The sequence below is a fragment of the Prionailurus bengalensis genome, chromosome X (assembly GCF_016509475.1).
Source record: "Prionailurus bengalensis isolate Pbe53 chromosome X, Fcat_Pben_1.1_paternal_pri, whole genome shotgun sequence".
In the NCBI taxonomy this organism is placed as follows: domain Eukaryota; kingdom Metazoa; phylum Chordata; class Mammalia; order Carnivora; family Felidae; genus Prionailurus; species Prionailurus bengalensis.
In genome coordinates, this window is record NC_057361.1 from 66,823,294 (window position 1) to 66,846,984 (window position 23,691).

Consider the following 23,691-nt stretch of genomic DNA (forward strand, 5'->3'; position numbering starts at 1 on the left):
ACACCTACCTCAAAGATAAACCTCAAGAATGTGGGGGTCGGGTGAAGGATGAAGTAGAGCGGGGGTGCTTTCAGCAAAAGCTTAAGACTGAATCAAAAACAGTATAGGAGGTTCAGCAAATAACTGCTAACCAAATAACAGTCTTAGGGCTTTACACACATAAAGCAAAAAGAACTATTGTTCACAAATCAGGCTTCTAACATCACACCCATCACTATCAATATCATCTTTCAAAAAAAACAATTTTCAGAAACCAAGCTATATTTAAAGAGGGCTAAAATAATCTTGGATTAATCTTTTCTCTTTTACAAAAAGTCACTTGATCAACATTTGTAGTTTTATTTTTCAAAATTTTCATCAGAAAATAGAATGATAGCAAATATGCAACCTTCTGATTGCTTAAAATGCACTTGAACATAATGGCTCCTATAAGTAGAGAGGACAATAAACTAAGAAAATCCTCTTTCCAGAACCTTGGAAAGTGACTTGTGAAATTCACTGTCAATTCTAGATTTACAATAACTAGTAATATATTCTGTGTGAAGCTTGGTTCAATTCCTAAAAAAAGCTCTAACAACTAAACAAATAAAGCATTGAAAGAAGCCAGAAAAAGAGCAAAAACAAATTTTAATAAAACCTGAAAAAGCATAAGTAACTAGTAAAAAGCATAAGACAACAGAATTATTTCTCTCTCATGGATGTGATGCTACTATGGATCAAATTATGTCTCTGAAACCTTAAACCCACAGAACAGCTTTACAGTCTTTAAGGCTGATGACATTATCACCCTATAACACCCATCCACAGTACAATTTAAATTACACTACTAAGTCCGACACACACTATTTGCATTCATGATCATTGAATGCCTTATTTCTAAGATAATTAAGTGAGATATAGCAAATAAACAATATTTCTAATTCCATTCAACCTTTCTGCAAAGTTCACTTAATATAGTTTGGGAATAAATATCCTAAATCTTTATTTTACTATCTTCTAAACAATTTAACCTGATTTGGCTAGTATACACAAACGTTGTAGACTGACTTTTCCTCCAACTAAACAAATCTGAAATTGTTTTATAGCTTACCTTTGTGAACTATAAATACGAAGTTCTATTTCTATAAAGTACCAAGTAAAATGCATAAAACAAATACTAAAAGATTCTTCTAGAATACTTTGGTGTATGTTGAAAGAAAAAGCTAAAGGAATGACAAAGAATAACGAGGAAGGGAAAGAATGTTCAAAATAGGAATAGAGAAATTCTTTTTTTTATTATACTTTACATGATGATATTGATACTTACAAACTAAAAGCTGTTTATCTTTCAAATAAACAAATTATTAATCCTAATATTAACACAATATTGACTCCAGAAATGGACAGAAATGAGAAACTCATGAGCTGTATAAAACCATATCATTGCCTTTAAAAGGGATGCTTAAGTTTCCATGTGGCAGCAATTATTCTACTTCTATTCATGTAATATTTAGTGAGCACTCATAATGTAGCACATATAAAAGATGCTGAGTTTATGTTCCAGTTCTAATTACTTGCAGGTGTGACAAGAAACCCCTGTTCCTCTCCAGACACATAAATGTAATGACTTTATAATCAACTTGTTTCATGCAATTATGTGAGCACAAAAAGGAGGAAAGGGAAGTGAAGGGAAGGAGGCAACGAAAGCAAGGCCTGGCAAAAGTGTGATCCATGGGCAAAAGATAAGAACTGCATAAAATAAGAGAGAGAGGAGGACAAATATTCCTGGCAGAAACCCAGTCACCTCAGCCAAATAAAAAGTTTAAATTAGACTTCCTTTCAATTTACACGTACATATTAACAAGAGGCAAGTTTCCCACCTCCAAGTGAATTATGGGTTTAAATGTGACATATAACCATAGAATAGCCAATAACAAGAGCCAATCAATGCTAAATGGAAGCTTATGGCAATATATAAATATTAATTTGGCTTTAAAGTTAATGCAAGCCTCTTGAGCTGTATACAGTATAAATAAAAGGCCTACTATGTAAATTATAGGACACTGCTATATATCAATTTTTCAAAAAGAAAAAAGAAAAAAAAGGTTTGAAAAGAGTCTTGTCATATCATGCCCTATAGTTTAGAAAGGTAAGCATGCATATTTGTTCCTTGGGTAAAATGTCAGTCTCAAACTAGAGTGAACAAGCCATCCTGCTGCCATTTCTAGGGATAATTTTATGGAAATTATTTAGGAGAATATAATAATTAGAAAAATTTTTGAAACTTTTACCATGATGGAAAATAACTATAATAGTAGTTCTTCCAAATATTCATTTCAAATGGACATGAAACAGACTTTGAAATTACTTCTGTACTGAAAAACCAGCTCAGCAGTAGAGTTGTATTTGTGTGAAATTTGATTTTCAAATTTTAGTGCAACTACTACAAAGTTTCCAAAATAAATACTAATCTGTAAAGGAATGAAGAAACAATAATATTTAGTGATTATAGTGCAAGATCTCAAATAATACTACAAATATTAATTACATATGTTCCAGGATTCTTTTGATTGTCATTAGGTATTAATATTGTTTTGAATTTAGTTCAATTTTCTTCCTTTGATTTAATTTTGGCACAATGCAAAACCAATCTGATTAGTCAAGCATACAGCTAATGAAATGGTATGACTGGAACTTAGACTTTATAATAGTGTAAATATCACAGGCATCTTTGCTTTTTCCTTATAAGGATTTGGAAATTCACCCTTGGTAAACTTACGTACACATATATTTAAAGTATTACAGTAGTTAGTCTATGCTATGCCATGCTCCTGCACCTCCATTTCATTAAATTACTAAATAACATCATCGATTAACTGCACAAAGGATGGGAATACTGAATATTTGAATATATAATCCAATATAGTGGAAAGTCCAGCTAAGGTCAAGATTTTATTGTTTTTGGCCAAAGATAATTGCAAAACTCATTAGAAAGAGGTGGCACAATATGATCTTTGAAGTGAGTTACTACAATCAAATTAGGAAAAGCTAGTTTCTAAGTACAAAAGTAGAAAACATTCCAGGTTGAATTTATAAAATGCATCATTAGTCAATACATTATTACTAAATTATGTACCTATCCATAAAGCTGCTTACTGGTTTTCATATTGTTCTAGATTTTACTGTCTACTACAGTAGTCAATAGCCATATGTGGTTATAGATTTTAAAATTACTAAAAATTCTGTAAAATTAAAAATTGAGTTCTTCAGATACAACAGCCACATGTGGCTAGTGCTTACTATTTTGGATAGCACCAAATAGAACATCTCCATTATTACAGAAAGTTCTACTGAGTAGCACTATTCTACATAAAATAACAGGTAAAATAAGCCCTAAGAAATGACTGGTGTAAGTCTAACTATACTGGATAAAATTAAAAGTGGGACATATCTATTTATGATAAAAATTCTATGCAAAGTAGGAACAGAAAGGAACATCCTCCAACTGATAAGGGTATCTACAATCATACTTAATGGTGAAAAACTACCTGCTTTCCCCCTAAAATCAGGAACTAGGCAGGAATGTCCAGTCTCGTCACTTCAATTCACCATTGCACTAGCAGTTCAATAATGCAAGAGAAAAAACTATAAGCCAGGAAAAATTAGAAAGAAAAAAGTAAACCTGTCTTTACTTGTAGAGAACAAGATCATCTATGCAGAGAATCCCAAAGAATCTAAAAATAATGCTATTAGATCTGGTTAGTGAATTTAGCAAGGTCAAATTACAAAACAAAAAAACAGTTTCTATTTACTATCAACAAACAACTGGAAATTGAAAATTTAAAACATACAATTTAAAATAGCACCAAAAAAACGTGAAATCCTTAGGGAAAAAATTCACAATAGACGCGCAAAACCTATACACTAGAAATTACAAAATACTGCTGTGAGAAATTATAGAAGACTTAAATAAATGTAAAATTATACCATATTCCTAGATTATAAGGTTCTATGTTGTTAAGATGTTAATTTTCTCCCAAATTATCTACAAATTCAATGTAATCCCAAAAAATTCCTTGTCATTTTTTTGTAGAAATTGAAAAGCTAATTCTAAAATTATACACTATTGGTAGAAACACAAAATGGGACAGCCACCTTCAAAATGATTTGGCAGCTTCTTAAAAAGTTAAACCTATACTTACCACATGATCCAACAATCCCATTAACTAGATATTTAACCAAGGAAATAAAAACTGATGTTCATGCTCCAGAAAAGAAAGTTTATAGCAGCTTTATTTATAATAGCCATAATCTGAAACACCTCAAATGTGCATCAGTTGATGAACTGACAAACATATCACGGTATATATCCACACACTGAAATACTGCTTGGTAATAAAAAGGACTAAATTACTGATACATGAAATGACATGTATAAATCAAAAAAGCATTAGGTCTAAGAAAAATAAGACATAAACAAAAGGCTACATGCTTATTATTTAATTTAGATGAAATTCCAAAAGAGGCAACAGTAGAGTGGATAGAGAGATTCGTGGTTTCCAGGTGTTGAGGGAGGGGCAGGGGATAGACTGCAATGAGACATGAGGAAATTTAGGAGGTGACAGAAATGTTCTACATTTTTATTGTGCTATTAGTTATACAAATGTATACATTTTTCAAAACTCACTGGACTATACACTTAAAAAAGAAAATTTTTATTTTATATGAATTATACCATAAGACATTTGACTTCAAAAAAATAATAATGGCTAATCTTCTATTTTTGGGGCTTTGTAAGTATAGATCTGTTACACCAAAGAAATATGCTATGGAAATAGGAAGGCAACCAGTATAACTTATGCCAATTACATACTTCTCTGGACTTTGGCTTTTTCTGCTGTAAACGGGGGTTTATAACCGTTTCCCAAATCTGTTCCCAGGAAATTTTCAGAATGTTACAGGCATTTTGGGAAAAGGGTCTCCACTATCAAATTATTTAGGAAATGCTCCCCATAAGGTGATTCACAATGCATTTAGCATATGAAGACTCTGAACAGCCCTACATACGTTCATTTTTTTCTATACTTTTTGTAGAATCAGTATTTCCCACATTTACTTGACCAAGGAACACTTCTATTAAAAATGGTGTTACTAAAGTTCTAAGATCGGTTGATTAAACTTTCAAGATTACCTTAAGTTTCTATTTACATTGGGGAACTATAAAAATAATTGATTTTATTTTTTTAAGTTTATTTATTTTTGAGAAACAGAGAGAGCGAGCAGGGGAGGGGCAGAGAGAGAGGGAGAGAGAATCCAAAGCAGGCTCCACACCGTCAGTGTGGAGCCCGATGCGGGGCTCAAACCCACAAACTGTGAGATCATAACCTGAGCCGAAATCAACAGTCGGATGCTTAATCGACTTGAGCCATCTAGGAACCCCTGCATAGCTACTTTAAAATCAGTTTTAGGGGTGCCTGGGTGGCTCAGTCAGTTAACTGTATGGCTTCGGCTCAGGTCATGATCTTGCAGTTCGTGAGTTTGGGCCCCATGTTGGGCCTTGTGCTTACAGCTCAGAGCCTGAATCCCACTTCAGATTCTGTGTCTCCCTCTCTATTCCTCCCCCACTCTCACTCTGTCTCACTGTCTCTCTCTCAAAAATAAATAAAGAATAAAAATAAAATTTATAAAGTAGCTATGTAGAACAATATCCCAGAATGAGAAAACTCTCAAATCAGAAATTTTAAGACATCTTATTCATATTGCTTACTTTTCTAGTCCACTCCTCTAAGTTTTTACTAGGTTCTGAATTCTAAATATCCTAAACTTAAATATTTTTACTGGTATATACTACATGAAATGCATTATGGTTGAATTATCTCTATTGTAATAGCTTCTCTTCAAATAACAGTAGATTTAAGAATGTGAAAGCATCAATGCCAGGAACACTAAAATTTATAAGCAATAACAGTAACACAGTGATCTAAGTCAGAATAAGAATAACAAAGTGATCTAAGTCAGAATGCAAAGTGTTCACTATCTAAAACCAGAAGAAATTTGAATGTATATAGTTAAAAATAATTGTTAAAAAGGGAAGGGAAGAAAACACTAAAGAAAGATGGAAAACCTAATACTCTAAATGCTGTTCTTCAGCATTTTACATGTGACCACTGAAGGAAGTACAGAACATTACAAATAATGTTGACAGTGTGGTAAAAAATACTGTATCTTTGAGCGCCGGGGTGGCTCAGTCAGTTAAGCACCCAACTTCAGCTCAGGTCGTGATCTGGTGGTTCATGAGTTTGAGTCCCACATCAGGCTCTGCACTGACAGTGCAGAGCCTGCTTGGGATTCTCCCTCTCTCTGCCCCTGTCCTGCTCATGCTCTCTCTCTCTCAAAATAAATAAACTTAATATATATATGTTGTATCTTTTGAACATAAATAAATACATGAATAATAAAAGCTATTTTAATTCAAGTCAATAAATGAATTATGAGTAAAGCTTTAAGGGAAAAGTGAACACTAGAAAATTATAAACAATCTATTCCTGAAAATGAAAAAAAATGTTAAAGATGCCATGTTCAATTAGACCCAACTCAGTAGTCTTTTCACCCAAGAACATCCAGGCTATGGAAAAATATTGCTAGTAATGTACACCAAAGTATCCGATTTACTTTAATAACCCTTATGAATCTTTATCAATAACTTGCCTAAATAAATTTTAAAATTATTTCTAGCCTAAATTTGTTTAATCTCTTGGGGTAACTTCTATAAGCTTATTATATAAAATAGCATGCATTTTTAAGTTTTTATTTTTCAATTTGAATTTAAGGAATTTTCTCTAGGCACTAGGCACTATATAAAATAATTTTTTAGAAGTGTGAGAAAATAGGGAAGCAGAGTGGCAATTACTCATCTAGCTGTATGGTTTTGTTCATTCTTTTTAAGAGTTAACTTTTAGTACAAATGGTTTTGTAGCTAGATCTCCTTGAAAACCACTACTAGTATTCCTTCATAATGGTCTGGCCAGAAATGTCGCAGTAATAATCTGAATGGAACATGTCAATTTCAGTAAACTAAAAGTGGGAAGGGTGATTTTTTTTGTTTTCATAAAGATAAAAATTTAATTATTTGTTTTAATAATTTGTTTAATAATTTGTTTTAATAAAGATAAAATTTATCACATCATAATATGTTTAGTAAATAGATATTTTGTATTATGTTTTGTTCGGAAAGCTATCTTTACATAGTTCCATATAAAACCTTTAAGTTCAGCACATAGATATATAAATAAACATCCATATGGTTAAAAACACCTATACTATATAAAACAGGAAATGCTTCTGCTAAGAAGAAAGGAGGAAAGGAGGAAGGGAGGAGGGAAGAAGGGAGGAAGTAAGGAAGGACAGATGAAAACAAAACAAAATCTCAAAACCATAATTATATTTGATTTAAGTAAAAATGCTTTAAAAAAGTTGGACCAACCATGAAACTCCTCAAGAATGTAAGCAGTTCGTTCACACTTCAAATTTAATTCTGGCAGTATAATGAGTTCAGGAAAAAACAAATCAAGAATATGTTTATAGCTCACATGGACATTACTCACCCACATTTGGAGGTTTCACATAGTTTACAGGTAGTTCTGGAGGTCTGCCTCTATGTAGAGCTGCAAAAGCAGACCCATTCCATAGTGTACTCTTACAGTCTACACAAAAAGATTCAAACGTTAGTCAAGAAATAGAACAGTGTTCTTTTTAATTGTACCTCAGAGGTACTAAATACCTCTGTTTTCAATTTCATTTGTTGGAATATATTTTTAACTATTAACACCACAATAAAGATAACATGCATATTTTTAAACATGTTATAAACTGTATTATCACTAAGGGGTGCCTGGGTGGCTCAGTCGGTTGAGCTTCCGACTTCGGCTCAGGTCATGATCTCATGGTCTGTGAGTTCAAGCCCTGCATCAGGCTCTGTGCTGACAGCTCAGAGCCTGGAGCCTGTTTCAGAGTCTGTGTCTCCCTCTCTCTCTGACCCTGCCCCATTCATGCTCTGTCTCTCTCTGTCTCAAAAATAAATGAACATTAAAAAATAAATTTTAAACTATATTATCACTGGGAAACACCAACACTTTAATATATACCAGGGTATTTTACTTCTGCACTGATCTAGAACTAAAACTTTTATTACGCATGTATTTGAATCTTATGCAAATATGTCATGGATTAATAACGTTTTAAGTTTTTCTTGATCTTTAGGTTTATACATTTCTACTCACATAAAACTATATAAGCAAGGTTATGACTACAGCACAAGTATTCCAGGTAGAATTCAGAAAAATTTATACTTGGTGCATACTCACATTATGGGGTACCTGCCAATTGTGCCATAACAGGTAACAATATTGCGTATCAGATGACAACAGACTATGAATAGCTGTGTTTTTTGTATTTGATGTTTATGTCAAAAAACTCAAGCAAATATGAAATATTCCTAATAATTCAATTGTGATACAAAAATATTCTACTATTCTCTTGAAAGCTTCCAAATTAACTCATTTGAAGAATTTCCTTAAATTACAAAATGAGATTTTAGAACTGGTATTTTTGAAACTATTTACCTTTGTGAATTAGAATTTGAAAACATTATGCTAATAAAACAAAACAGAAGTAACCTGGTTGCTAGACCTGAAGTATTTATTATACTAACAGACATCCTTAATGCCTACATTTTTATGTTCATAAAATACTACTTTACATGTTTTAGGGAAAATATTTAAAAGACTGCAAAACAGGGGAGTAGAAACACTATTATTGAACAGTTACATATTTTTTAATATTTTAATTATAAAAATTTTAATATATCATATGTGAATTTTTACATATCATCTCTCATTTACCTGTTATAAAATATACAATGTGATTAGGATGATATAAAGACTTATAATACTAAAAAATATTAAAACATAATGAATTAAGCATTAATACTGTACTAATCAGAGCAGTGATCTTTTAACATCTCTACTCCACAGGATTACAAAAAGATTCTATATTGTTTATTTCTACTGTATTCACTGTTTTACAGCAGAGAGCTTCTTTTACGCCTCTAAATATTTACCTGTAAACTAAGAAAATAAAAATAAGATTGTCAAAATAAGAAAAACTAGAAGAAAATTAGTATTTAGAAAAGCATGGGAACATTTACTTAACATAAAAATATGCTGTTCTCCACTCCTTCCTCTAAAAACTGTGAAAATCTTACCTTTGGCATCCCGTAACAGAGACTGCCGACCAACACCCAGTAATGTCTGTACCCCAGGAACGCTCTGAGGGATCTCCTTATCTAGTAAGGGGCCAATCCGCTCACAAATTTTAAGGAGGTAGTCTGGAGGAATGTGTGCATTGGCTGCCACCTAAAAAGCATAAATAAAACAGGAAAACCAATTTGGTTTAAAAACATAACCAGTCCATTAACAAACTATTTCATCATGGAACAAAGTGCAATTTTTAAATAAAGAATAAGGAAAATAATATTTTAACTATTTAATACTTCAGTCAAACTAAAGAGCGAGCTACAAAAATTAAGCACATCTAAATGATAACATTTTGGGGCACCTGGGTGGCTCAGTTGGTTAAGCGACCGACTTCGGCTCAGGTCATGATCTGGCAGTTTGTGCGTTCAAGCCCCGTGTCGGGCTCTGTGCTGACAGCTCAGAGCCTGGAGCCTACTTCAGATTCTATGTCTCCCCCTCTCTCTACCCCTCCCCTGCTCACGCTCTGTGTCTGTCTCTCAATAATAAATAAATGTTAAAAAATTTTTAAAATGGTAACATTTAAATGATATGGCACTCAAACTTACTTTTACATGCCTTGATTAAATCATTTGCTTAGCTGTTAATCTTATGAAATAAGTGTTGCAAAACAGCAAAAGTGAGCATGCCTAAAATTAAAGTACAAAGACAATGGGTAAACTCTACTTGTACTTGATTTATTCACTAGTGATGAACAGATCAAAAATCAGAGGACCTAGATTCTATATAAATGATAAGAAGGCAAAGTTATTACTTGCACCAAACTCTCACCCAAATCCCAAATTTGCTTAATAAAGAAGAACTGGTTTTCCTAAAAAATAGTTAACTGGTTTCTAAAACAGTATCCAATTAATGATTTTATAAATACTATGTTCTAAACAACTAAGCTATATATACTCAAAATTCATTGCAACATTAACTCGTTTTTAAAACACATAAGCAAATTTCTGAAGATGGTTAACATAGGTAGACAGGAGTGAGAAAATGAAACAACAAAACTTCATTTTTTTAATCTAAGCTAATGTTCAAGTCCATGATGTGTTTCATATACCTAATTATTTAAAGAAGCAAACAGAGGGGCGCCTAGATGGCTCAGTCAGTTAAGTGTCCAACTCTTGGTTTCAGCTCATGTCATGATCTCATGGTTTAATGGATTCAGGCCCTGCATTGGGCTCAACGTTGACAGTGGGGAGCATGCTTGGGATTCTCTCTCTCTCTGCCCCTCCCCCACTTGTGCTATCTCTGTCTCTCTCAAAATAAATAAATAAACTTTAAAAACATGAAAAAATAAAGGAGCAAACAGAAAACTAGACTATTAAAAATATTCAGATAAAAAGAATATCTACATTCTCATCTTGACATAAAGGGTGAGGGAGAGAATGAACAATAAATGCAAATATATATATACATACACACACACACACATATATATATATTTGTATCATCAGTATATTACCACCAGGTCAAGAACAATACAACATGAGAGAATAATTTTGTAAATCATCCCTAATGACCATGAAAGAAGAAATTATGTATGTTCCAGATAAATATTTGTTTAATGAATCAATGAACGTACAAAAACCAAAGTCTATCTGTAAGAAATATCACATGAACTCAGAGGAAAAATGTTAGATTCTCCTATCAAGGTACCTTTTTGTTTTCTTATAAAACATAGGTCGAAGAACTACAATCCAACATGTATTCAGAATTCTGGGAAGAAGTAATTCTATTGTGATTTTTAAAAATTATTTCCTGCCAATTATCTTTTTTAAATCCCAGCAAAAATTAATTTTAATCTGTCAAAATAACTGAGGCCTGGGAACTGTCAAGCTACTCAAAAAGAATGACAACTTAGCCTGATTATGTTATATTTGCATCTACAAGGTTTAGCTTCTGGATTGGGAAAAAGGATCAAGCAGATTCCTTTAAGTTATCTCTCACATTTCTAGTTTTGTTTTTGAGGCAAATTCCTACATAGAACCATCTCTCAGTAAAATATACAGGTAATATTAAAGTCAAAGCAGCTAATGATTCAGTTCAATCTAAATATCTGTTATCCACAGACACTGATATCCTAAAATCCTAGTTTGTATTTCATTCTCTCCACATTAGAACATTTCCTAAATATGCCTAAAGGCAAATAGAGTTAGTACCCCAGAAAATACATATCTCAAAGCAAAATACTGCATATGAACATCTGTAATAGTTTATGCATTTTTTCCCACCAACACTGTCTCAGATACACTCGGCTTGCATTATCAGCCATTACTTTTGCATCAAGTACACACTACACAAAGGCTTTACACAGGATGGTAGTTTATGTCTTTACTGGCACTTTTTTTTTGTATCAATTTTCTTTTTTTTTATCCCATTACCATCTTAAGAGCTAATCCCTTCCTAGAATTGCAATATAATCCAGAAAATAGGAACTCTCTAATATGAATTTTTTAATTTTTTTTAACATTTATTCATTTTTGAGAGACACAACATAGCCAGGGAAGGGGCAGAGAGAGGGAGACAGAATCTGAAACAGGCTCCAGGCCTGAGCTGTCAGCACAGAGCCCAACACAGGGCTAGAACTCACGAGATCCTGACCTGAGCCAAAGTCAGATGTTCAACTGACTGAGCCACCCAGGTGCCCCGCTAATATGAATTTTTAGAATTATCCTCTTATAGAAAATCTGTCGAGGGCACCTGGGTAGCTCAGTCAGTTAGTGTCCGACTCTTGGTTCTGGCTCAGGTCATGAGTTCGAGCCCAACATCAGGCTTCGCACTGATAGCGAGGAGCCTGCTTGGGATTCTCTCTCTCCTTCTCTCTCTTACCCCACCCCTGCTCACTCTCTCTGTCTCTCCCTAAATAAATAAATAAACTTAAAAAAAATCTGTCAGAATTATATCTTAAACTGACATCTTAAGTTGCCTGGCTACTTCATTTTATAGAAACAAATGATTTTGAGCCATTTATGTAAATTTTTCAATCAATTCCTCAGTAATAATTTTAAAATATGGAATCATTAATTAATCAACCAAAACAAGGCCTTTCTACAGCCAAATTCTTGAAGATTTTTTTAAATTATAAATTATTAAATAAATTTCACAAGTTTGAATTCCACCCTATACAATTACAAATTGCTTAATTTCTAAATGGTCCCATTCAAAGAGTCCATTCCCCTATAATCAATAGAAATTTGAATATGAAACAATGGTAGAGAAATATAGATTCTATCAACACAACACCAATAACAATACATTTGAATTTGAACATGCTAGCGTCTCCTTTAAATAACATTAACAGGCTTTCAAACTCTATCAGCTCAGTTCTTGGAATAATAGTTTCTTCTAAATCAAATTTCAGGACTTATAACTGGTAGTCGACATTTATTTCAATCCATCTGCTTTAATTAAAGTTGGAATTTTTTAAAGGTGATCTTTTTTGGCATATAAACTCATCTACTCTCAATAATTACTCTTCTAAGTTTTAAAAAATTCTATATTAGAATTATGTATGAATATAATAATAATATAATGTAATATAAAAAAGTATGCATTAAAATATTCTATGAAATTTGTAACATATTATAACCCCCTCTTTTCAATTAAAGCTCAAATACTCTAATTTCAGTTATTTAACCACATTTTTCTCTCTGGAATATAATGGCCAACAACACAACAAGTACTTTGATATTTGCAGAAGAAAAGCATTCTCTAAAAACAAAGTTCAAAAGTATATTACAAACTTCTATATTATTCTGTAAAACAGCTCCAAGGAATTAAATTATAGAATGTTTGAATTATAAGTATCCTTGTGCATAATTAACCTAACTTCACATCTTATAGTAGGAAAGACAGATCCAGAGAAGTGAAATCTAGTGGTCACAATGAACGTACAGAAATCTGTGTTTCCCTGTCCACTGCTCTATTACTGTCTTATTAAAGCAGTTGGAAAATTATTAAGATAACTAACAAAAAGACTGCAAAAAAAAAAAACTATAAATTCAAATAAACTGAAAGAAATTAAATGAAACCTTCTTGATAGGAAGACTGGCTTGATTGGAAGATAGGATATATACCAAATCTAACAACTGAATCACCACACTTCAGAATTATTATGACAAGTGAGAAGACCAGGGAGTTCACAGACATGATCCTACTCATCATAGTTAGTTAAAAGGAATATAGCTGGGAATTGAATAAAATGCAAAAGGTACCTAATTTCAAGGTACAAGGCCCATACCAACAAGCACTACATTTGAAATACTAATTTTCATATAGCAATAACATTTTTATCATTGGCTTTTAGAAAATATAGGATAAGTAACTCCAAAAAAACAAATAAAAGAGATAATTGTTTCTGTGTTTTGTTTTCTAAGATCATGATTGCACAGGTAAAATGAAGAATCAAACTGGGACCATATGTTGAAAAAGTGAAATATAACATTTTATCCGAGATTTTAATTTTTTTGGTGTGGGGGGAGGGGAGAAGCACATGCAAAAAATTAGTCACATGATCTTTTTTATATTTAGAGACAGAAAACAAGATAGATTTTGAAAAATACAGCAAGCCTTTAAATACATCAAATAGTACTTTGAAATCTGGAAGACTAGATTATTCAGGCTCTAAAATTTACTAGCTGTTACTGCTTCTGGCAGTGTGATACAGTAGAAAGGATTTAGATTTCAATTTTTTACCATCCTCAGTTCCTACTTATGTGACCTGCAGAGTTACTCAGTCTGAGAGCCTGAGCTTCTGCATCTGTAAAACTGGAGTAATGATAACTACCTCATATGACTTGTAAAACAAAAACAAAATCATTCACTCATGCATTCATTCATTCAGGCATTTAAAATACAGAGACGAGATGGGAAGATTAAACTCCTGCCCTAAGGGAACCTATAGTCCCAGAAGGGGAAACAAACTAGTAAATAAATCAAAACTACAAATGCCTAGAGGTTAGTACAGAGGGCTAATTAGAAGCAAAGAAATACAGTACCTACATCAGCCTAGGAGTAGGGGTTTTTGTCCAATTGCACACTTGAAGCCTAAGTGAAAATTCATAAGATAGACAAAGGGAAAGGAAGGCATTCCAGGCAAAGAGAAAGGTACCCCTACCCAGTAAATGTACTCTGCACAATGACTAACATTCTCCTCCATGATGTTAAGTTAAAAAAATAATAATAATAAATAACTCGCAGAGGGGCGCCTGGGTGGCTCAGTGGGTTGAGTGTCCATCTGACTCCTGATTTCAGCTCAGGTCATAATCCCAGAGTCATGGGATCAAGTCCTACATCGGGCTTAAGATTCATTCTCATTCTCTCTCCCTCTCCCTCTCCCTCTCCCTCTCCCTCTCCCTCTCCCTCCCTCCCCCTCCCTCCCTTCCTCCCTCTGTTCCTCTCCCCCACTCACACACTCTCTCTCTCTCCAAAACTAAAAACTAAAAATAAATAAATAAATAAAGGGAACTTAGAAAAACCTCGCAGAGTATCATCTGATTTTGAAGAGAAAAAAATACATGTATAAAAAAAGAAAACACAAAAAGTAAGTGTATTTTCTTTTTGATATTGAAATTTATATTTCAGTAAAATATAAATGTCTGCAATAATCCAATATTATATCTTAAAGTGTTGAGTTTTAACATTTGCTGAATTTGAAGGATGAAAGGGAAAAACCTGGGCACAAAAGTAAATAAAACAGGTAGGCTTTTCTACTGTAGTAATACCACTGGTTTGTACAATGAGCTACAAAGCATTAAGGCTTCCTATCACTTTCTTTTCAAAACGTTAATCATTGTTCACAGCATTTTTTTTTATTAGTTTTAAGATTTCCTCAGGAATGAAAGTCAAGAGCAACCCACCTAGGCTTATGTATACTCTGGGTTTCAGTACCTCAAGAAGGCAAGTACTGAAAGTACTATTACCTGGAGGGCAGATAATGTCAAGACATGGACAAGGAGCCCACCCACATTCTAGAAGTTTATCCTTAAAGAAATGTTCAATAAAAGAACTCAGTACCATCTAGCATATTAAATAAGCCTAAGAAACATGTATCATGAAATGCTTCTAACAAAAGTTAAGAAAATCACACAAATAATAACTGAGGGTCAGATTATTATAAACTACCATGGTAGATGAGAAAACATCTTCAACAAGGTAATTTAAAAAACAAGAAATTACTTATCAATAATGCACAGAAAATAAGTTCGGGATAAGAAAAGATCAAGCAGAAGGGTTGAGGATCCCTGCAACAAGACATCAGAAAGACATACCTCCCACTTCAAACAACAGCAAATACTACACCAGCATTGTACTAAACTGCCTTTCTCTAATTAATAATAATGCAAACAACACTAAACATCTTTTGACATAACAATAATTTCTTGTTTTGAGTTAACACAGATGCACTTTAAAACACTCATTTCAGGTTCAATTCTAACACTCACTTTTTAAATACTTTTTTTCCAATGGTACTGTTTTATACCTCCTCACCTTATAAAAATTTTATAAAAATTAGGTGGTGATTATTAGCTAGCTAAGAAAATATAAATTGTGGGGTCATAGTTCTTTAGATGTCCATTTTCCATTCAACCTCTATGTCCTATTTTTAAATTTTGGTTAACATTTATTCATTTTCTTGAGAGAGAGAGAGAGAGAGAGAGAGAGCATGAGTGGGGGAGGGGCAGAGAGAGGAGACACAGAATCTGAAGCAGGCTCCAGGCTCTGAGCTGTCAGCACAGAGCCTGATGCGGGGCTTGAACCCACAAACTGTAAGATCATGAGATGAGATGAAGTTGGCCGCTTAACAAACCTACCCACCCAGGCACCCCTATGTCCTAGTTTTAAAATGCAGTAACCAATTAATTTGCGATGCATTTTTAATTAACAAAATGCTTTCTTTCATATTTAACTCATTTGGTTCAAGAACAACCTTGTAAAATAGACAGAGGGTTTTAGGAACCTGAATCCCTGAGAGGTTAAGTAACTTAACTTGCCCACAGTCACTCAGCAAGTAAAGGCTATCTCTCAGACTAAATCTTATGGTCTTTTCTACATACTACTCACAAAATCTTATATGAGAAATATCAAACAAGGACATCCCCAAAATTTAACACAAACACTAAAGTGCCTTGAAATTACTTATTTGCTCTCTACCAAAAAAAAAAAAAAGACCTGTTTATTAATCAATCAGTAATCAACATCAGTAAACCAAGAACAAAAACACAAACTAAACTAATATTCAAATTGACAAAGGTGCTTTCAGGACAAAATTTTATAAGGGACATTCACCCAACCCAAATTATTACTCCCTAACAGCAGCTCTCTTCACTTTCTTAATGCCATCTCATTTGTATTGAGTTATCAGTTTTCCTAAGACTAATGATAAATCTCCAAAAGGATTTTAATCATTGAAAATATGTTCTCAGACCAAAGTGTGAAAAAAGACAATGATCAATCCAGACAAATAGTTAAAGCCAACATATTATAGAAAGCAAAAGATACATGTAGCTCAAGCAAATCAAAAGTGAGGAAAACTAGTTTCCAGCATCGATTGCTCTCTACCGTAAGAACTATCAGGTAGCATTATATCCCATTGGGGTTGAGCAGCACATGCCTTTTGGTTTCCCAAAATGCATTCTGTTCTTCCTAACTATGGCTGTGTATCCATGTGGCAGTTAATAAATCACACACACTTAAATTACTTCCACACTTAGAGACGCAATAACTATGCTGCCAGCACTCAGAAATCATTCTACTATTTAATAAACAAATTAAGCTATTATTAGTAATTAGAGAACAAGAACCGGGTAAGGTTAAGAAAAAAATATAGGCATGTCTGGAATTCAAATACAGTGTTTTAAAGTACTTTGTGAGGATCAAATGAGATAATGTGAAAATATTTTTAAACTTGCATAAGTTATATGCAGATTCAAGTTCTTACAATAACATATCATAATAGATACTTATATATTTTTTAAAGATAGTAATGAACATACAATCTTGATAAACTTTCTTTTAATAGCATAAAATTGCTTCAAGTCTTTTGAATATAAAATGAAGGTAATACAATCTATGTCACTCCAAATGAAAGCACTAATTAAGGCTTTCAATTCTAGAGATGAAAAATGCTATATATATATATATATATATATATATATATATATTTTTTTTTTTTTTTTTTTTACATTATATACCACACCTAAAGGTAATTATGCTTTTGGTTCAGTCTTATGATACAAGTCCCCTTAACATGATTAAAAAATATTAAAACATGCCTTTAAAAAGTTTCCAACTCACAATTTCAATATATAAAATTTGTATGCTAACAAAAACTGTTCATTTAAACACACACACATACACATACCCCTCATTACTATGTTTGTAGTCCCCAATAAAGCTCCAAGGAGGAAGCAATAAAATAGCCAACAATTCAACAGGGTCACCAAAAATGAACAGACATCTGTAATTATTTAAATTATCTACCATAAGATAAATTGTAAGAAGCAAATCTAATTCTATTATGTTGTAAACAAGAGTCAAGAAGAAATGAAAAATGTCCAGATCAAACTTCAAAAACACTCACCATGACTTCAAATTTCTCCCTGTATCATTACTTAAAATTCTGAAAGTTAATTTAGAATGTCTTATTTTGAATGCCATATTCAAAAACCTTACAGTTCAACATAAACTGGCAAACGCTTCATATACAGGCCCATTTTTTAAAAGGCACTTCAGATCTGGATATGTCAATACTTGCCTGCCAGTAGCTTTAATAAAATAGCACCTTAATTGTGTTCCAAATTATAAGTAAAACACTAAATCAGATTTAAGAAAGAAAAAAGAAGGATTTCTAGATATATAATACTAACAGTAATAATGAGGTGTTGAAGAAATCCAACTTATTATCCTAATATTCTTCTGGATAAATCAAGGTAAGCAGCATAGACAATTTAAGTAAAAGTATATATACAGACAGAAAGGCAATATTTTTGTTTCATATTGCATGGCTATGTGATCTTATTTCAGTATTTTGATATCCTTTTTTATAATTCTTTACCTCTGCATCATGCATTTGTATTCTTTCCTTTTTATACCCTCATACATCTTCAGTTTGAAGTACTCCTATATAATTTAACATATCAGATTATACTACTTATAAAGACTGTAAGTACATATAAGGTTATACTTCTTAATACTTTACCCTAAACTTCAACCTGAAACATATAGCTAAATCAAAGATCACACTGTATAAATCCATTGTTCTAACAGCATTTTAAAAAATACCTACCCTAAGAAAAAAATCCATCTCTCCCACAATGAAGCCACACAAAATCAAAAATAAAATGTGAAATAATTTTAATCAACTATAAAACTGATGCATCTAGCAATCAATCTATCACAGCACATTCAGTTATCAGCCACTCCATTTCTCTTCCTTCTGTTCAAATTCTCACTCAGCCCTACCCCATCTTCCCTTACAAAGAAATCTATAAGTAGAAAACAGATCTTTGACTTAAAATAGGACCATATCATCAAAATATAACATTCCTAGAAACACTGGATCCCAGAAAAATAAAAACTTCAGTGTACAAGATGAAAAATTAAAAAGATACACTGTCTAAACTATAGACAATGTTCAAACAATAGATGAAATTCTGTGTATATAAAAATAAAAATGCGTAAGGAAATATGAAAAACCAAACAATATATTTATAAGACAAAAATGAAAATCAGGTATATGTAGGGATATACACAAACGGATTAACAACTATAAAACTGGCTAAAATTTAAGCCTCACTAATGAAAAAAAGAGAACGAATTAAATCAACTAGGGGCTATTTTCACCCCATTAAAGCCACCTAAAGATTCAAAAAATATTTAAAAACTCACTCTAAGTACCTAGATGGTGACATCATGAATTAGTATTATCTTCTAGAGACCAATTTTACAATACATCACAAAAGCTATAAAACTGAAGAGACCCTTTGACCTGATAGCTCCACTTTGGAAAAATAGCCCAGGAAAATAAATCCAAAAAAAGGAAGGAAGAAACAAGACTACTTAATTATGCAAAGATATTAGTGAAAACCTAGAAGGAACCCAAATGTTCAACTGAATGTTGAGTTCAAATCATAGCAAACTTAATCTTTTCTTAACATTAAAATGACAATAACTATTCAAATATAGTTATATACAAAAAATGTTAAGAAAATATAAAGCATAAAATGGACACTGACTACAGTTATGTAAAAATATGCCTCTATAATATAAGGAAATGAAGTCTAGTAAACTGAATTTTGTTTTTGTTTTTTATGTTTGTGTGTGGTTAGTACTGTTTTTAATTATTTTGATGTTCATTTGCTTTTTATTACTGTCAAGTAATTTTTAAAAAGCTTTTTCTTTTTTTAAAAAAGCTTTTTATTTTAAGTCTCCTTTTGCTATTTACTTAAAATGGTCTGCTTACACATAAATGTCAATGAAAACATCTTCAATACACCTCAGTATAAAACTATCTTCCAAACCACATTAGTCATAAAGTGTTTAAATATATATTGGTAGGCACTGTTTTGCCTCTTTTTTTGGCAGGACTGCAGTCCAACAAAAAGTCTGACTACAAATTAAATACACTGATAAATACAAATTAAATACACACAGTGTTTACGAAATAATTTTTATCCATCTGAAAATTTTTTACCATATTGGAATTTATCCATATCACAACTATTAGAGCATTTTATGATTTGCAAAAAATAAAATAGCAAACTAAAATTATTACTTAGTAATGACTATTAACATGGCCTCATTATTGTAATTCAATATAAAAGAATTATCAAACGAACACTAAATCAGTTTAAATATTGTGTTATTAAATCATTTTATTTATATTTAGAGTCTACCACACCCCTTTAACTTACTTTAACTTTGATCTTCCTCCATTTGGATCTTATTTGAAGGAAAGATAGCTGAATTTAGATTTTAGTAACATCACCCCTTTCTCTTTTCATTTCCTTCCAATTCACTGTACCAGTGGCTAACGCGAGAGGACATCTTCCCCAAACTAAAAAAAGATCACCTTTTTGTATCAATGCTGAACAGAAGGTGCATGTTCACTATGGATTATATATTTAGGAGAAACAACACAGTCAATTCAATGCCTTTGGTCCTTCACTAAAGTATATTTTAAAATATAATCATTGTTATCTCCTTCTAAATCCCAGATCCTGTTTCATCAATTCTCAAAAAGGTCATAATCCATAGTTGTTGTTTAATGAAAATGTATCTGCAGAAATGCGATCTAATAATGATTTAATGAGCTATTTTCTAAAATATGATATACACAATTATGCTTTTTTATTCGGTAGTCGATTACCTAAAACCGACAAATTCTGGAATTCGTTTGATGCTTCCTATTATTTTTAATTGTGTCGTTTTGCCCAATTCAGGGTCGGTTAACTCCCCTCCCTGAGCTCCCTCCACCGTACCCCCCTCCCCCCCCAAAAAAAAAGACTAAGCCTGGCCTTAGTTCCCGTATTTCAAGGCAGGACCAACCAGAAACCAGTTTTCTTCCACTAATCCGGAACTCTGGGCTGTTACCAACGCTGTCATTGGCCAACGTCAGTCCTTGGTACGTGCCCCAAGATAACCCCCTGGTTTTTCTCCCTTATTCCCCCTACAATGGGCCTTTCTCGATGTTTGTAACATATTCATAATCCACAAAACGGCATCCCTGATAACTCACATTCTTCAAAGTTTTCGAGTGGAAATAAGGGAGGCCAAGGGAAGGGCAAGGTACCCTTTCTCTGACTGGCAGGGAGCGAGGAAGGGGCAGTCGTTCTTTGGCCCAGCTAGGAGCTCTAAAGCTGGGGAGGCGGAGGGGTCGGGAGCGGGTTGGAGGAACAAGGTGGGGAGGGAGTGGAGAAAGAGTTGGGTTAAGTTGAAATGAAAACTTTACTCACCAGATCCTCGAAGCTTCTTCGGTGCTCTTTTCCCTCCCAGTCTAAGCGGCGCGGAATCAACTGGGAAGGGGAGAAAAGAAAAGGTGGGGGGGTGGGCAAACCATACAGGCCAAGCCTCAGCTCCCAATGAAGCCTACCCAACCTGGGTCCTGGTCCCCGACCCTCTGGCGTCCGTATTTCTCGAGTCACATAGCTGTTGCCTCAAAGCTAGTCCAGTGTAGGAAGCAGGAGGCCGAGAGGGAGGAAATCCTGAAAAACCGCCTCCCACGGGCATAAAGAGGGGGCGAGTTAAGACCCCAGCGATATCCGCCCCTTTTGAGGGAAGAAGCCGGTTCACTCCAGTGACAACAGTTCTGAGTGCCCAGATCCAAGCTTCCCTCCCAGCCCCAGTCCTCCGCCCCTGACTTGCCCTCCCCTTCCTCCAGTCTAACCCCAGCCCTCCCCACCTCTTCCCGAAGGGGCTCCGTACCTGATGCTCCTCGAGCTCCTGCACAAGCACCTGAGCAAAAGGGAAAAACGAATATGAGGAGCAGCTCAGACCATTAACCCATTCCTCCCTCCCCACTTCGAACCCAGCCGCTGACGGCAGGACTAGTCAAGGCCGGCCTTTCCCTCACTCTCAGGGAAACCGCACGCCCCGATGCCTCAATTTCCCCATTGGGACCGTTCCCCACGACTCCCAGATCTCCTTCTCCCTCTCACCTGAGCGGATTTGTTGCAGGGTCCGGACTGCAAGAATCTAGCGATCAGGTAATACAGCTCTGCGGAAGAGGGGAAAAGAGGTTGAGAGGGAGGTAAAGAAAAACAGAAGCTTTTTCAAAAGAAACTGACAGCCGTTGCGCTAAGCTCCCATCTCCTTAGCCCCCAGACACAGTTACCCACCGGCTTCTATCTGGGTAGGTGCCGCCGCCATCCTTTTCCCTAAGGGTTTGGGGGCTCCACTCCGGAGGAGCTAGCGGGGGCGGGTGGGGGCGCTGCCTCTATTGTGGTGAAGCCCCCATGCCCAGGAGTCCCGCCGCTTCCGCCCCACTCCTCGTCCTAGTTTCGGTCTCTCTCGGATTCATCGCATCACGTTTCGACCCATAGATATTCTAGCCCAAGAGCAGAGGAGGCGGAGGAGGAAGGAGAGAGAGAGCGAGAGCGAGCGAGAGCGAGCAAGAGAGCGAGCACGAGAGTGAGAGTGAGCGCGAGCACGAGCGCGAGCAAGAGCGCGAGCAAGTGAGCCTGAGAGAAGAAAGGGGAGGAGCCAAAGTGGCGGAGGGGCGGACGAGGGTAAAGGGGGTGGAGAGAGCAGAGGGCAAAACCTGTGAGACGGAACTGCAGCGCTCGTCGTTTGCCGCTAGGAGCACTAAAGCAACCAAGTGTCCTCCACTCTCCTAGACCGCCGGCAGTTGCCTAGCTACCGCTCCCGGAAACAGGGGGCGGTGCAAACTGACGGCCGACGCTCTGGCAGACGCCGTAAAACTCCATGGTGGCGTTCTCCTAAGAGAGGTCTTGAGACAGTTTCCCTTCCTGTGAGGGCAGTAGGACTCTCCCATTGAGGACCATTCCCTCTGGCGTTGTGAAGAATGTGTGAGGCGCTGACTTGATTCAACTGGCTTTCTTCCTTTTCGTCCCGTCACCAAAGAGGCTTTAGGGTTATTTTGCCTTTTCCTCCACCGAAAGGAGGCCAGTCACTGAAGGATCTTGTGACTGACGGAAGAAAAAGAGCCCCTATAGCGACATCACTCGTTTCTCTTTAAAATGGTTTTTGTACCAGATTTGAATGTTGTACTTACCAGTCCAGGGGGCAAGGTTCATATTGTTATAAAGACCAGTTCTAAAAACCGATACTGTGGGAGGAATTTGCCATCAGATATGAGGCATTTTATTTTTTCCCCTTATGTGAGTTTAACACATGCCATGTCTGTCTCATTCGTGTAGGATTTTTTTTTAACTTATATTTATTTAGTTTTGAAAGAGAGAGAGCAAGCATGAGTGGGGGAGGGACACAGAGAGAGAGGGAGACACAGAATCCAAAGCAGGCTCCAGGCTCCAAGCTGTCAACACAGAGCCCCATGGGAGGGGGGGGGCGGGGGGGGGGTCTCGAACTCACCACTAGGAGATCATGACCTGAGCTGAAGTAGGATGCCCAACAGACCAAGCCACCCAGGCGTCCCTTGTAGGATAATTTTCAATTGTATTTTCAACTGCTGCCAAAGTATTTTACATTGACCATGGATTTTTATGTATTACATATCTGTATGCAAGGGTAGTTTTCTGTAGTATTACATATCTGTATGCAAGGTTTGGAACAATCTTTTTGAATACATATAATCTTAAAATTTTAGTACAGTACCGACTTGCAGTATTTGGTTACTAAAGTCTTAAGTGATTAAAAGATTTGTAGAGTAATTGGTACATATGTAATGAACTGAGTCTCCTTCCCTACTGTTTCTTAATATTTTGTTCCC

General features: G+C 34.8%; 1 protein-coding gene across 3 annotated transcripts in view; it reads right to left on the reverse strand.

Moving 5' to 3' along the window:
- BRWD3 (bromodomain and WD repeat domain containing 3) overlaps window positions 1-22,486 on the reverse strand; it is a 234,360-nt gene extending 211,874 nt beyond the window's left edge. For 2 of the 3 annotated variants that reach the window (XM_043570815.1, XM_043570814.1), the window contains exons 1-6: window positions 22,121-22,486; window positions 21,941-21,999; window positions 21,708-21,737; window positions 21,239-21,298; window positions 9,242-9,392; window positions 7,584-7,682 (exon numbers count right to left, since the gene is read on the reverse strand). In XM_043570815.1, coding sequence (XP_043426750.1) covers window positions 7,584-7,682; window positions 9,242-9,392; window positions 21,239-21,298; window positions 21,708-21,737; window positions 21,941-21,999; window positions 22,121-22,151 — 430 coding nt within the window. In that variant the 5' untranslated portion in view covers window positions 22,152-22,486. The remainder of the gene's footprint in view (window positions 1-7,583; window positions 7,683-9,241; window positions 9,393-21,238; window positions 21,299-21,707; window positions 21,738-21,940; window positions 22,000-22,120) is intronic. The other variant, XM_043570816.1, reaches the window with a different exon arrangement.
- Between the last annotated feature and the right edge of the window lie 1,205 nt (window positions 22,487-23,691).